General features: G+C 45.1%; 1 protein-coding gene across 1 annotated transcript; it reads right to left on the bottom strand.

The window, feature by feature from the left end:
* Positions 1-12,038: 12,038 nt before the first annotated feature.
* On the bottom strand, positions 12,039-14,274 carry LOC117494311 (olfactory receptor 14A16). The gene is made up of 2 exons (XM_034145155.1): positions 13,833-14,274; positions 12,039-12,832 (listed from the first exon to the last, which is right to left on the bottom strand). The coding sequence occupies exons 1-2, from the start codon at positions 14,272-14,274 to the stop codon at positions 12,039-12,041; spliced, it is 1,236 nt and encodes a 411-aa protein (XP_034001046.1).
* Positions 14,275-15,429: the final 1,155 nt, after the last annotated feature.

Genomic DNA, 15,429 nt, shown 5'->3' with positions numbered 1-15,429 from the left:
ACCAAACCGTCCACTCAGCTCCCCCCTCAATCCCTTGTCAACTGCCTACAGGACATAAAAAACTGGATGTCATCAAACCTGCTCAAAATCAACAGCAATAAAACAGAGCTCATGATTGTGGCTCCCAAGGCGCAGCTCCAGAAGGTTGGAGATCTGCTTCTCTCCATTGACGGCTGCTCCATCTCCCCGTCCACTGAAGTCCGCAACCTGGGAGTCATCCTGGACACCACCCTCTCTTTCCAGGCGCACATCAAATCTGTTACCAAATCCGCCTTCTACCATCTCAAAAACATTGCCAGACTCTGGCCTTCACTCTCTGACTCTGTGGCAGAAACACTTGTACACGCCTTCATCACATCCCGTCTGGACTACTGCAATGGAGTCCTGTCCGGGGTTCCCAGCAAAACCCTGGCCAGGCTCCTATACGTTCAGAACTCTGCCGCCAGGCTTCTCATCCACACCAAGCCATGGCAACATATCACCCCCACCCTCATCCACCTACACTGGCTGCCGGTCAAGTCCCGGATTCAGTACAAAACACTCCTCCTCACGTACAAGTCCCTCCATACCCTCGCCCCCCAGTACTTATCGGACCTCCTCCATCCCTACACCCCTTCTCGGAGTCTGCGGTCCTCAGACACGGGCCTGCTCTCCATCCCCCGCTCTCGCCTCCGAACTGTTGGTGACAGGGCGTTCTGTGTTGCGGCCCCCACCCTCTGGAATGCACTTCCTGCCGAGATCCGTAATGCTGCCTCCCTGGACATCTTCAAATCATCATTAAAAACTCACCTGTTCACCCTGGCCTTCGGGCCCTAGCCCTTTCTTGGTCCCCCAGCTTCCTTTATGTCTTGTTTGCCCTTTGATTGTCTGTTTGTTTTGTTTGTCCACCATGTACAGCGACCTTGGGTCCCTTGAGTCTTTCTTCTCTGACATCATAACCAAAAACAAAAACAACGCACGTGCCTTGTTTGCTACCGTCGACAGACTAACTAACCCCCCAGTGTCAGTAGCCTCTGAATTTCTATCCACCAGGGCGTGCAATGATTTTGCCTCCTTCTTCACTGACAAAATTCAGAAAATTAGACAAGCAGTCAGTGCCTCTGCATCAGGTACAGCAAATGTTTTGTCCCTATGTCCACCTAATATCAATTCAAACACCATGACACAATTCCATCAGATTAATGGTAAAAACTTAGAGGACATTATTCAACTTCTGAAATCCTCCTCCTGCTGCCTTGATATTATTCCAACAGGATTTTTCAAAGATGTTTTTCCTTGCATGGCCTCAGATCTACTTCACATAGTAAACACATCTCTTCACTCAGGTATTTTTCCAGAGGCCCTGAAAACTGCAGTCATTAAACCGCTCTTAAAAAAGAATAATCTAGATGCTTCAGTAATGAACAACTACAGGCCAATATCAAACCTGCCATTTCTAAAATCATTGAAAAAGTTGTATTTCAACAGTTGAGTAACTTCTTGCATTTAAATAACTGTTTGGATGTGTTCCAGTCAGGATTTCGTCCAAACCACAGCACTGAGACTGCTCTTGTAAAGGTCTTCAATGACATCCACTTAAACACAGACAGTGGCAGAACTTCAGTGTTAGTATTATTAGATCTCAGTGCTGCGTTTGACACTGTTGACCACAACATATTACTAGACCGACTAAAAAACTGGGTGGGACTTTCGGCAACAGTTCTAAATTGGTTTGAGTCCTACTTAAAGGACAGAAAAAACTTTGTTTCTATAGGTAAATACACATCTGAGTTGACAAATATGACATGTGGGGTACCTCAAGGCTCCATCTTGGGGCCTCTTCTCTTTAACATCTACATGCTACCACTGGCTCAGATAATGAAAAACAACAAAATAAGTTACCATAGCTATGCGGATGACACACAAATTTACGTAACAATTTCACCAGGAGATTATGCTCCAATTCAAACACTGAGTAAGTGCATTGAACAAATCAATGACTGGATGTGTCAGAACTTTCTCCAATTAAACAAAGATAAAACTGAGGTAATGGTTTTTGGAGCCAAGGCAGAACATATAAAAGTTAGCGTTGAGCTTCAGTCTGCAATGTTCAAAACAACAGATAAAGCCAGAAATCTAGGTGTAGTCATGGACTCTGACCTGAGTTTCAACAGTCACATTAAAACAGTTACTAAATCAGCCTACTATCACCTAAAGAACATATCTAGGATTAAAGGACTAATGTCACAGCAGGATTTGGAAAAACTTGTCCATGCTTTTATCTTCAGTAGACTTGACTACTGCAATGGTGTCTTTACAGGCCTCACTAAAAAATCTATTAGAAAGCTGCAGCTAATTTAGAACGCCGCTGCTCGAGTCCTCACTAACACTAAGAAAGTGGATCACATCACTCCTGTTCGGAAGTCCTTACACTGGCTTCCTGTGTGTCAAAGAATAGATTTCAAAATATTGTTGCTGGTTTATAAAGCTTTGAATGGTTTAGGCCCAAAATACATGTCTGACCTACTGCTAAATTATGAACCATCCAGAACTCTCAGGTCTTCAGGGACTGGTCAGCTTTCTGTCCCCAGAGTCAGAACTAAACATGGTAAAGCAGCATTCAGTTATTATGCTCCAAATATCTGGAACAAACTCCCAGAAACCTGCAGGTCCGCTGCAACTCTTACTACTTTTAAATCCAGGCTGAAGACTTTTCTTTTTGCCGCTGCTTTTAATTGAACTATTCACATCTTAAACTGCACTGTAACTTTTAACTTTTATCCATGTATTTTTTCTTTTAATGTTTATTTTATTATCTTTTCTTTTTAATGACTGATTTTAAATGCCATTTTCATAATGTCTTCCATTTTTGTAAAGCACTTTGAATTGCCTTGTGTTGAAAGGTGCTATATAAATAAACTTGCCTTGCCTTGCCTTGCCTTGAAAGGCGCTATATAAAAATCATTTATTATTATTATACAAAGACTGACTCTCTGTACTGGTTGTTAAAAGAGCCTCTGATTCACAAAAGCCTCTGAGTCAGCAGCAGCGAAACACCCGGCCTGCCGGTGGCGCTGTGCCTTCAGCAGCTGGTGGATGCAGTGGGGCCGGAGCTGAGCGATGCCCGGGCCTTGGGCTCTCTGCTGGGTCTGCACTCTGGCAGATCCGAGAGGATCCTACAACTCTGGAGCCAGATCCTCCTCCTATTGGTTGTAATGTACATGGATACATTTGAATGGTGTGACAATGTCCTATTTGATTGGATTAAAATGTACATATTCTTCCTGTTATGTCTGCCTGCTTTATTTTACCTAATGCAAAGTGACCTGCTCCATCGAAATCAGTTGCATTGACCCGAAGACACATTTTGAGTTGTATACACTGTTGGAAAGAGGAGATTCCTAGCTTTCTAATGATATCAGGATTGTTTTTATACTCCAAATATTAAGCAAAATATGTCACATTATATAATGACTGTCACCGAGTCATCATTTTGAGAAAAAAGCCTTCAAAGTTTCCTCTTCTCTGGAATCCATCAATCTGATTGATTATTAGCGGTGCAAATTATTATTAAGTAGTCCGGAGGGAAGATATTTTCGTTTGGATTACTGGTCTGGGGGGAGCTTGTGTGTGTGTGTGTGTGTGTGTGTGTGTGTGTGTGTGTGTGTGTGTGTGTGTGTGTGTGTGTGTGTGTGTGTGTGTGTGTGTGTGTGTGTGTGTGTGTGTGTGTGTGTGTGTGTGTGTGTGTGTGTGTGTGTGTGTGTGTGTGTGTGTGTGTGTGTGTGTGTTTTTGCATTTGTTTCCCGGGGAAAACACTCACGAGAAACACCGGCTGTTGTTATGCCTGCTGTGACGTCAAGTTACTCCGTTCTCCGCTTGTAATTATGCCGTCACAAGCTTCAAAGTTATATTTATCATCTGAATTTGCCGAAACAAGTTTAATATTCTAAAAGCCAAGACTTTGTTTATTTGAAATCAGATGAAAACAAACTGTAACGGACCCTGCCGTGTTATCTATGATTACTATACGCCTTACATTCATAATTTCAGCGGAGGGAGGGGAAGTGGCGCTGTGGAAGAGCAGAGTGGCGAGTGAGAGCTGTCATCTTCCCTTTACAAGCTTCAAAAATGCCTGTAGCTAATGAGATTGAATATAACAATCAAAAATAACAAAATATACACAGCTAGATCAGATCCCGTTCTTTTTAGATGCGACTTTAGAGTAGAGGGGAATTATTGAAACGGGATGTGTACAGTGTTCCGCGGCATCCGCTGCAGCGAAAATGTGGGGCAGGGCTGTAAGTGGGGGGGCCCCAATGGCCCCCTGGCCCCCCTGCTTCCGGCGCCCTTGCAAGAGACTCACTGGTTTCTTCTCTTTTTTAACATTGGTTTTTAGTCTTTTTAGTATAGCTTTTACCGAGAGTGTTTTTATCATGGGGGCTCCATACAAAAAACCAATAAAGAAAAGTGGCAGCTTTGTCCTGAATTATCTCTCTGGCGAAGCAAAAATGGCCATTTATTGAAGTAGGAGAAACAGAGTTGAAAATAAGAAAGGGGAAGAGGCAAAAGCGATCTGGCTGTGCAACATTGGAGCCAGAATCTGGCAGGAACATCGTTTTTATAAACATATTGGGGACTTGGACAATTTTAAACAACGTTGGTGTTATAAAGATATTATGTGTTCTGTTGTTGATGAGGATTTGCACTTTGCCCAAGTTTTAATGAAAAGTTTGTATTGCACAATGAAGCACTTTATTTGAAATATATAATTGATAGTATGTAAATAAAGTGTTTTTGCAAAAGTCAAAAGTCTTCTTCTTCTTCTTCTGCTGCTGCTTCTTTATTACCCTTAAAGGGCCCATGTCATGGCCATTTCCACTGATCATAATTACATTGTTGAGGTATACTAAAATAGATTTATACTGTGCAATTTTCCAAACTCACATTGGTTTCGCATACAGCAGCTCTGTCAAGCATGTGTATTCAGCAGTATTCACTTTCTCCACTAAACGACTCGTTGGAGCTCTTGCCCCCCCCTCCCTGTGAGCCTAGTGTGCTCCGATTGGTCAGCTCGGCCACTCGTTCTGATTAGTCAACCACCAGAGAGGCTGCGCCCATGTCTAACAGTGCTTTTCCCGGCTGCTCTCAGCGTAACATCAGTCTTATCATGGCGTCGGCACAGCCGTATATTTTATATACATATATATTTTTAACTGTTGTTATAGAAGAGTGTGACGGCCCCAGGGCCTTTGTCTTACGATGGGGTGGAGCTGAAGAGGCTAATCAGCACGATCACGGACACCTCCGGACACTACAGCCCCAGTCTCTCTCCAAAGCGGCTGCAGGAAGACTAACTCTGCGATCCTCTCAACCACCTATCTCTGCATTTACCACAATAAATGTGCCGTGGTTTTGTAAACTCGTGTATGTCTCCTTGTCTTTGTGGCCTACGAGCCGCTCATAACAAAGAGTAAGTTATTTTTACCCGTTATAAACTACTACTGTTTGATGAGAAATCAAATCATGGTTTGCTATATATGAATTCAGGGAAGAAAGGATAGGCCTACTAAGTATTTCCATTCAACTTTATTTTTAGAAATGTACAAAATGAACATAAATATACATATATACACGGTATATCATCCATTCCTCCTCCTCGCATCTTGCCTGCGCACAGTCGGTGCGGTGCCTTTTAGCACGACGCCTCAGTAGTAGTAGAAGTGCCTTTTAGCACGTCATGGATTGTCCGCCAGGATCTGGCTGGACGAAATCAAATGCAAATCACAAAATATTAGAGAAACTTAGTTGTTTTAGATTCGTTAGTAGTAGTTGTGTAATGAACAGCTTGCCTGCTAATATGCTAACCTAGCTTTGTTTACCTTGGTAGCTAACACGATATGAACGTTAGCTTGGAGGAAAGGCAACTATAATGCAGTGTAATAAAACTACTATGAACAAAAGCTAGTGGTTCATATTAGGCTAGCAATAACGTGTTTATAATTGCAATCGTATACAGGTATTCTGCTACCATACAATGTAACTTGCATGAATACATTGTTTTGCGCTAGCATACAGCTAGCCTCGTTAGCTACATGCAGTATATGTACGGTCACAATGTACGGTAAATCACAGTACAGTATACTGTATGAGTATTCCGTGTGTGTGAATGCAGACCTTCTCCTGCTATGAGATACATGTATGCAAGGCCATCTGCTGATATTAGAGTTGATATATGGAAACTCTAGCAACTTAGTTAGCAGTTAGCACTGTGTCAATGGCTTAGCAGTCCAACACAGTTTACACATTTAAACAGTCTTGTTTGATAAATACACAAATAACAATGCAAACTTACAGGTTGTATACCCAGATCTTCCCCTGCTCCAAACGGTCCAAACAAGCTGTGCATATCCGGCCTCAAACTGGGCAATGTTTTGGAAGCTTTCGTCTGTGAAATGCCGGTTCTTCGAACCTCTGGAGGAGGAACACGCCGCTGCTGGTGTGGCCATAGCTCTTCGGGATTGGTCCATTTCGTTCCGGGTACCGCATGACATCAGGCGGTACCCGGAAGAATCAAATGGGCAGTGACGTATCTCCAACGAGGCGTTTTGGGGAGGTATTTTCTGTGTTAGAGTTTTACTCGCTACAGGGTGTACTTTGAGGGTTTTGACTCTGCACACCGTTTACATGCATAAAAACCTTCATAACACACAAGGGGACGGGTAATAACCGGAAAAGCATGACATGGGAGCTTTAATGTAGCTTGGTATTAAAATAGTAGAAATAACAAGAAAAAAAGTCAAACCATTATCATTTATTTACACATTTCTGCAGAGTTTTGCAAAATAAGTCCTTTTTGAAATTCATATTTGTTTTGCTTAGTGTGTGAATCATAAAATGTCTTTGTTTCAGCCTACCTCGATACACAATGTAGTACATTTACTTAAGTACTGTGCTTTAGTACAATTGCAAATGTACCAAACCCATTTATCTTACAGATTTACTCACGTATAAACAATTGAGATACATTTGTTGATCCCTTGAAATAAACAAGCTACTGCAGTATACAAAGAAAAAATTGCTCCTACATTATAGTTATGAACACATTAATGCATCAAATTTGAATTTAATATTATATAACATATAGCCTTATATTAAATAATTAGATCACACAAAATATTATAATATAATAATAAGACAGGTTATTCTGAAATAGTTTTTTGCGCATATGATTACTTAATCTTTTGCATTGTAATACTTATTTTGTGTACGACTCTTACTTAAGTAAAAAAGCTAAGTCCACCTCTGCACATTGGCCGTTGGGCTCAGTCTACCCGGCCTGTGCTTGGTCTTGAGGAATGTGTCTGTCACATATGCATACAATGCATACTGAGTTAAGGCTGTTACGGCAGTGTTGCGACATGCTTTATGGCATGCGAAGTACTGCTTTACTTCGGAGTAAGCCCGCGAGTTGTCATGTTGCTGCTTACTGTAATGTCTTGACTTACTGTACAATAAACCTGAGTCGTGAAAGATACTCGACCCTCGATCATTCTACATGGTGTCAGAAGTGACCGGTGAGTCACAGGAAATAAACAAGACAAAGTAAGGGAATATAGACGGCGGAATGGCGAAGTTTAATCCCCCAGCGAACTTTTCTTTTGATAAGCCGACTGAATGGCCAGAATGGAAGCAACGCTTTGAGCGGTACAGACTCGCTACTAAACTCGACAAAGATGACGGGAGAGTGCAGGTGAGCTGCCTGATTTATGCCATGGGCAACGAGGCAGAAAACATATTCAAGTCGTTCACTTTTGCCGAAGAAGATGACGGCGATGACTTTGCCGTTGTGGTGGGAAAGTTCAACGAGTACTTTTTCCCGAGGAGGAACGTTATCCACGAGAGGGCATGTTTCCACCAGCGTGTCCAGCGGCCAGGGGAGAAGGCAGAGGGTTTCATCCGAGCCCTGTATGATCTATCAGAACACTGTGAGTTTGGTGCAAGCCGAGATGAGAATATCCGCGACCGAATTGTCGTCGGGATACGAGACAAAGAGCTCTCGCGCAGGCTGCAGCTAACTGCGGACCTAACACTAGCACTGACGATACGGACCGTCAGGCAGTCAGAGGAGGTCGCAGAACAAGTGAGTCTGCAGGAAGACACAGTGGGATCAGTACAGGAGGTGAGATTCAAAGAAAAAAATAACAAATGGAAACCTCAACAACATCAAGGCAAGTCAAAAGACAGAAAATGGGGGGGAAGTGAAAGGGAATGTGGTAAATGTGGGAAATCACAGCATAGCAAGGAAGAAGGGTGTCCTGCAGCTAAAGCTACATGCCACAAGTGCAATAAAATAGGACATTGGGCCAGAGTGTGCCGAAACAGCAATAGATCAGTGAATGAGGTCACAGGGACTGTACAGGCTGAGCAGACCCATTATTTCTTAGGCTCAGTGTGCAGTGCAGAGGAGAAAGAGCAGTGGACAGTACAGCTCCAGGTGGATTCTACTACAATGGAATTTAAAATTGACACAGGAGCTGATGTCAGTGTCTTATGTGAGGATGCATTTCACACACTCACTCCACCAAAAACACTGAAACCAGCTGACATCCCATTAGACAGCCCAGGAGGTGAACTGTTGTGTCTGGGACGCTTTAATGCTACAGTTAGTTACAAGGGAAATAACTACCTATTTGAAGCATATGTAGTCCGTGGCCAGAATGTCAATAACCTACTCAGCCGGGATCTGTCAGTGGAGATGAACCTGGTGAGGCGTGTTGATGAAGTGAAATTCACTACCAGTGAACACCTTCAAGCCTATGGTGAGCACGGCACACTAAAAACTGAACCTGTTAAAATCCAATTAAAGGATGGGGCTCAACCATATGCAGTGCATACAGCACGTCGTGTGCCCTTCCCTATGTTACAGATGGTAAAAGAGGAACTGCAGAGGATGGAGAAGAACGGTGTCATCGAGAAGGTAACACAGCCAACTGAATGGTGTGCTCCTATGGTGCCAGTTCTAAAGAAAACCACAGGCAAAGCCAGGATCTGTGTGGACCTGAAAAGACTAAATGAGTCAGTAAAGAGAGAGCGCTACATCTTACCTACCTCTGATGAAATAACTGCAAAGCTAAGTGGTGCAACTGTGTTTTCCTCTCTCGACGCTGCAAGTGGGTTCTGGCAAATCCCACTGCACCCAGCCAGCTGTAAATTAACAACCTTTATAACACCGTTTGGCAGGTACTGTTTCAAAAGGTTACCTTTCGGGATTTCCAGTGCGCCTGAGATCTTCCAGCGGAAAATGCTAGAGACTCTGCAGGGGCTGTAAGGCGTTGAAGTCTTCATGGACGATATCCTGGTCTATGGGACATCGACAGAACAGCACGACGCCAGACTCGAGAAGGTACTACAGCGTGTTGAGTCAGCAGGCTTAAAACTCAATAAAGATAAATGCTCCCTCAGGCAAAGCCAGCTACGCTTTCTGGGACATCTCATCGACCAGTCAGGAGTCAGGCCTGACCCTGATAAAGTTGAAGCCATACATCAGCTGGCTCCACCAGGAAACGTCCATGAGCTGAAAAGAGTCCTGGGCATGGTGAACTACCTGGGTAGGTACGTTCCAAACCTTTCCACAATAGGTCAACCACTGTACGAGCTTCTGAAGAGCAGGAACATCTGGACCTGGGGTCACTCACAGCAGTCAGCTTTTGAGAACATTAAGAAGATGCTGACCACGGCACCTGTTCTTGTCTTCTATGATGTGGCTAAAGCCACAGCGGTGTCTGCTGATGGCAGTAGCTATGGCCTGGGGGGGGTCCTCCTCCAGCTCCATGAAGAGGAGTGGAAGCCAGTAGCCTACTGTTCGAGGCGTCTCACAGAAGCAGAGACACGCTACGCCCAGATAGAAAAGGAGTGCTTGGCTAGCGTATGGGCCTGTGAGAAGTTCGACAAGTATCTATGTGGCTTGGATCAGTTCAGGCTGGAGACCGACCACAAGCCATTAGTGCCACTGATCAACAAACAAAGCCTAGACAACGTCCCCTTGAGATGTCAGTGTCTACTAATGAGGCTCATGAGGTACAAACCTTTAGCAGAGCATGTGCCTGGGAAGACCCTTGTTGTTGCCGACACACTGTCCCGAAGCCCACTGACACATACAAAGGAAGAGACTGATACTCAAGAAGATGTGGCATGCTATGTAGCCACAGTGATACAGGGCATCCCAGCATCTCCAACGAGAATGGAGAATATCAGAAAAGAGACAGCAGCCGACAGTGAGCTTCAGGCTGTCATCAAGCTGATTAGGGCAGGATGGCCTGAATACAGTAGTAATGTTCCACTGAACATCAGGGACTACACCAAAGTGAAAAATGAGCTATCGGAAGCTGATGGCTTAGTCATACGAGGAAACAGGATCGTGTTTCCGGGGTCACTGAGAGCAGACATTTTGCAGAAAATGCATGAGGGACACCAGGGGCTCTCAAAATGCAGAGAGAGGGTGAATGTATCAGTTTGGTGGCCGGGGCTCTCTGTAGACATTAAGAACATTGTCAACATATGAAAGAGCTGCCAGGAGCAGAAGCGGGCTCAACAGAAGGAGCCGCTTATTTCCACACCACTGCCTGATCGTCCGTGGAAAAGAATCGCTCTCGACCTCTGCGAACATAACAAGCACAACTACCTTGTGATTTCAGACTACTATTCACGGTATCTGGAAATACTACAACTACCATCTACGACAAGTGCCCTTGTCATCCAGAGACTTAAAACGACCTTTGCTAGGTTCGGAATTCCTGAAGACGTTGTGAGTGACAATGGTCCCCAATTCTCCAGTGCAGAATTCCGGGAGCTGGCACAGCGGTTGGACTTCAGACACATCACGTCTAGTCCTCACCATCCTCAAGGAAACGGTCATGCCGAAAGAGCAGTACAGACCGCTAAGAGAATCCTTCGCCAGGAAGATCCGCTGATAGCCCTTATGTGCTATAGATCCACTCCCTGTACTACCACAGGAGTCAGTCCAGCAGAACTGCTAATGGGGAGAAAGATCAGAACGACGCTCCCGACACTCGAGAAAAATCTACGGCCTAAATGGCCTAACAGACAGATTGTCAAACAAAAGGACACGAGTGAGAAAGCAAAACAAGCCTTTTATTACAACCGACGACATGGTGCCAGGCATCTACCAGCTCTACAGCCAGGAGACACAGTCTACACCAAGCTCGACAACGAGAAGTCCTGGAAGACACCAGCAATCGTCTCAAAAGAGTGTGTTACTCCGAGGTCTTACCTCATTAACACACAAGGAGGTGCAGTGCTGCGGCGGAACCGACTTCATCTCCGGGCAGAACCAACTTCCCGACCTGCACAGCACATCCCACTAACACCAGCAGAGAGTGCTGTGGCGATTTCCCAGCCTGTAAGCGCCAACACACCAGAGACTGTTACCCTGAAACCAAGTGAGGTGACAACCCATACAACAACACCAGGACGGGTTCAGACCAGGTCTGGCCGTGTCAGTAAGCCGGCCAGGTTGGACTTGTAGACAGGAGTGTTTTGGGTGTTTCACAATGACCTCTGGGGGTGAATAGAAAAAAAAAACACCTATGGCCTTTGGGGGGGAGAAAATGAATAGGGAAACACAGGTGGACTCTGAGTCTGCTGAATTTTGAGTTCTGTTTATCGTGAATGTTATGTACAAATGTGATATTACTGCTGCAATGTTTAGAAAAGAAAACTTGCATCTTGAATTTTATTTTGTTACAGCACTACTGAAGGTATTGGTTACCCATCTTGATTAACATAATCTGTGAAGTTAACCTGTATTCATAGGACACTTTTGGTTGGTCAGTACGACTGAAGGAACATTTGTTATCACAGTTTGACTGTTGTTTACTATTACAGGATGATGCTGTGACTAATCGGTCAAAACTCTTTACAGTTATTTAAAATTAAATAACTAAGAAAAAGGGGAGATGTCACATATGCATACAATGCATACTGAGTTAAGGCTGTTACGGCAGTGTTGCGACATGCTTTATGGCATGCGAAGTACTGCTTTACTTCGGAGTAAGCCCGCGAGTTGTCATGTTGCTGCTTACTGTAATGTCTTGACTTACTGTACAATAAACCTGAGTCGTGAAAGATACTCGACCCTCGATCATTCTACAGTGTCCAACTCTTATCTCCTCCATTCCGTGCACAGCTGCGCGCCTCCTCTCCGTCCAGCAGCTGAAGATGCTGAGCAGCGCGTGCCTCGTCTCCGTGTTCCTCAGCCCGTACACCAGCGGGTTGATGAACGGAGGCACTAAAAGCATCACCAACAACGACATGTGGAGCGCGGCTGCCGTGGCCGAGGGGGTCGGCTTGGAAGGCGGCGGCGCCAGTATAGCCGCGGTGCCCTCCACCTCCCACATCGCGTCCGAGGTGACTTTGAGCAGCAGCGGCAGCAGCTGCAGGAACAGCATGCCGCAGTAGAACAGCACAGTATTGCGCGCCCTGCTGTTGACCGCGTGGAACGGAATCATCGCCTTGCGCGCGTCCTGGTACATCCTGATGTAGGAGAACGCGTACACGAACAGGCACAGCAGCAGAGTAAAGAAGCCCAAAGACTTGCGTAAAACGGCAGAGGCACGGGGGAAACCCATGTACTTCTCCATCATGTCCGGCTCGCACAGCAGCCCGCTGGTGACCGGCTCGTTGTCCTGCCCTCTTCCCAGGATGTTCAGCAGCAGCATGTTGATGGTGGCCACGGAGGTGGAGTACAGCCAAATTACGCTCAAGGCTTTCCGCAGGCGCGCCTGAGTGATGATCACCAAGTAGTGGATGGCGTGGCACACGTATAAGGCCCCGGCTCCACGAGGACGAAAACGGGTTGAATCCGCATATTTCTCATGCGTATAGCCCTCTAAGCTCGACGACGCCGTAAGGGAAACGTAGAAACAGACCCCGCAAACGACAACGGGTCCAAAGGTGGATAGATCTGGGAACGGAGCGCTCTGGGGGGTCCAACGGGGCCGTGGAGTCGCCTATACGGTGATTCGTTTTCATAGCCCCGCCTCTCCCCCGCAGGGTTGCTATCGTGCTCCAGTCGCTACTGACCATGCTACAGTTCTTTGTGCAACATCTACAGGAGCTCCTCCTTGAATTCAGATTATTTATCTTTATCTCGATATGGACATAAACGCGAGTGAAGTCTAATCTGACAGGACGGAGACACGCAGCTCCTGCCGCTGTGATGCAGCGGGAGCAAAACACACACTTCAAGTCAGATCATCACCCTTAGCTATTTTAATTACCTCTCAAACTACCTAAACTAGTTATAAATATGTTCATTTTTACTGTCGGGTCACTCATTACAGGATCAGCTGCTGCATGAGACAGACACTGACGCTGTCAGAAGAGAGGAAAAAGAGATGTATTTGATGATTATATATCATTATATCGTCGTTATTCATTTGTTTTAAAGCTCAATAAATAACAATGAAGACCTTTGACCGGCACTTTTATAATTTTGTCCGGAAGATTTAAACTTTAACACACGCTGACCGGCGAAAAACTCTGCCCGGTTCTGTCGGCCCCCACCGCGGAGAATACACAGAAGTGCAGCCATGACAACCATTCTTCTTCGCTGCTTTTGTGGAGGAAGTTGCTGCTTTTGTGGAGGAAGTTACAGCGCCACGTACAGGTTCGGCATATGTACTGCAGCTTTTCCAGCGTTTGGATGTAAACGGAGCCGTCTCGTGGAGCTTGACACAATCCGGTGTATATTGCGTGGGGACGGAAGGTTTTTTGCGGTTGCATTTGCGTTACTCCGATGCGTTTTGCCGTATTTGTCCTCGTGGAGCCGGGGCCTAAGTAGCGCTCCAGCGCCATGCACGTGATGGCTAGGAGGCTGGAGAAAATGGTCACGGTCCCCACAAAGTACTGCATGTGACACCAGGTGCTGAACACAATCGTCCGGCGTTGAATCAGCGAGTGGATGACCGCGGGACCGAAGGTGAAAGTCTGCAGGAGGTCGCTCAGGATCAGATTCTTAAAGAGCGCAACTTCAGAGCGTCCCAGTCTGAAGAGGATAAACCCGTTAACCAGAAATGAGGAGAGTGTCAGGAGCACAAAAATCACAATAAGCGCGGGGACTGCCTGTCCATGGGGCAGGATGGATAGAAAGAGGCAGCCGGCAGCGTCCAGCCGCTCCGTGACGCGCGGCGCAGTTCGGTTCCCCCCGCTGATCCAGTCGCACAGGCCGGTGTGGTTGTGTGCCTCTGCGACCCTCATCACAGGAGCTGCTGACATTTTCCATCTGAGTGGCTCGTGTCCCTCACGCATCATCCTCTTGTAGATGGAGTAAAATCTCCATCTACCTGTGCGAACATGACACACACACACACACACACACACACACTCACACACACACACACACTCACACTCACACTCACACTCACACTCACACTCACACTCACACTCACACTCACACTCACACTCACACTCACACTCATTCTCTCTCTCTCTCTCTCTAACAACTTAATGGGTTTTTGTTCAGAGAAACTGCTAGTGGCTTTTCTTTTTGAAAGGAAAATATATTGAGATAATAGTGACTTCATTTTTCATCTCTCTTCTCCAAACTGTTGGTGGGCATCCTGTTTAATAAAATAGGTGATATTCCAGTTAGGGTTCCTTGTAGCATTGTGCATTCTGGCTGTCTGCATATACATAAAGGACCTTACAATTAATGTAAATAGTAAACAATTGTGCTTAACTTGCCTGCTGATCCATAACATATATCCCCATATAACTCAACCAGAGCCGTCGTAATAGTATGACTTAATTATCTCAATCTCAGTTTTCTATTGTTATTTACCGGACTAATTGGCAGCGGAATCAGAAAGAAAACTATCAAAATTATTTCTAGGAAAAATTCCCCGCCCCTACAAAATGTTACGCTGTATGATGGCAATTAACGAATTGTGAAACACTGTATGGTTGTCAGATTGTATGACAGACTGTTCTGCAGCAGAGAAAATCACAGAATAATATAGAACGTTTCTTGGTGAGGGATCTGTCTGGACTTATTGTCCCATATACAGTATGTGTGAAAAACAAAAGCTAAAAACATCTAGGCTAATCATTTAATAAAAGTACATTTTGTTTTAAAGTATAGAGTTGGTGAAACTTTCACACATTTGAATGTTACCCACCCTTTTTAAAACCTCCACCACTACATTTGTTTTATGAATGGTTGCAAAAAACATTAACCCACAACACAAGATGTACCCCCTCCAACAGAGCAAAAATGTGTTGCTCTGAGTGCAGAGTGACTCCCGGTGTAGTCTGGTAACTGCGGTGCAGTGATCAACACTTCATAGTCTGTGGCAGGATTTATGCTGCATAGTGCAATATCTATATTTTAAAAGTAGATATATTTGTTAATGTATTGTATTAATCCATGCA

Source organism: Trematomus bernacchii, unplaced genomic scaffold (assembly GCF_902827165.1).
Source record: "Trematomus bernacchii unplaced genomic scaffold, fTreBer1.1, whole genome shotgun sequence".
Lineage (NCBI taxonomy): Eukaryota > Metazoa > Chordata > Actinopteri > Perciformes > Nototheniidae > Trematomus > Trematomus bernacchii.
Note: the sequence above shows the minus strand (reverse complement) of the source record. Positions and strands in the feature narration are given on the sequence as shown.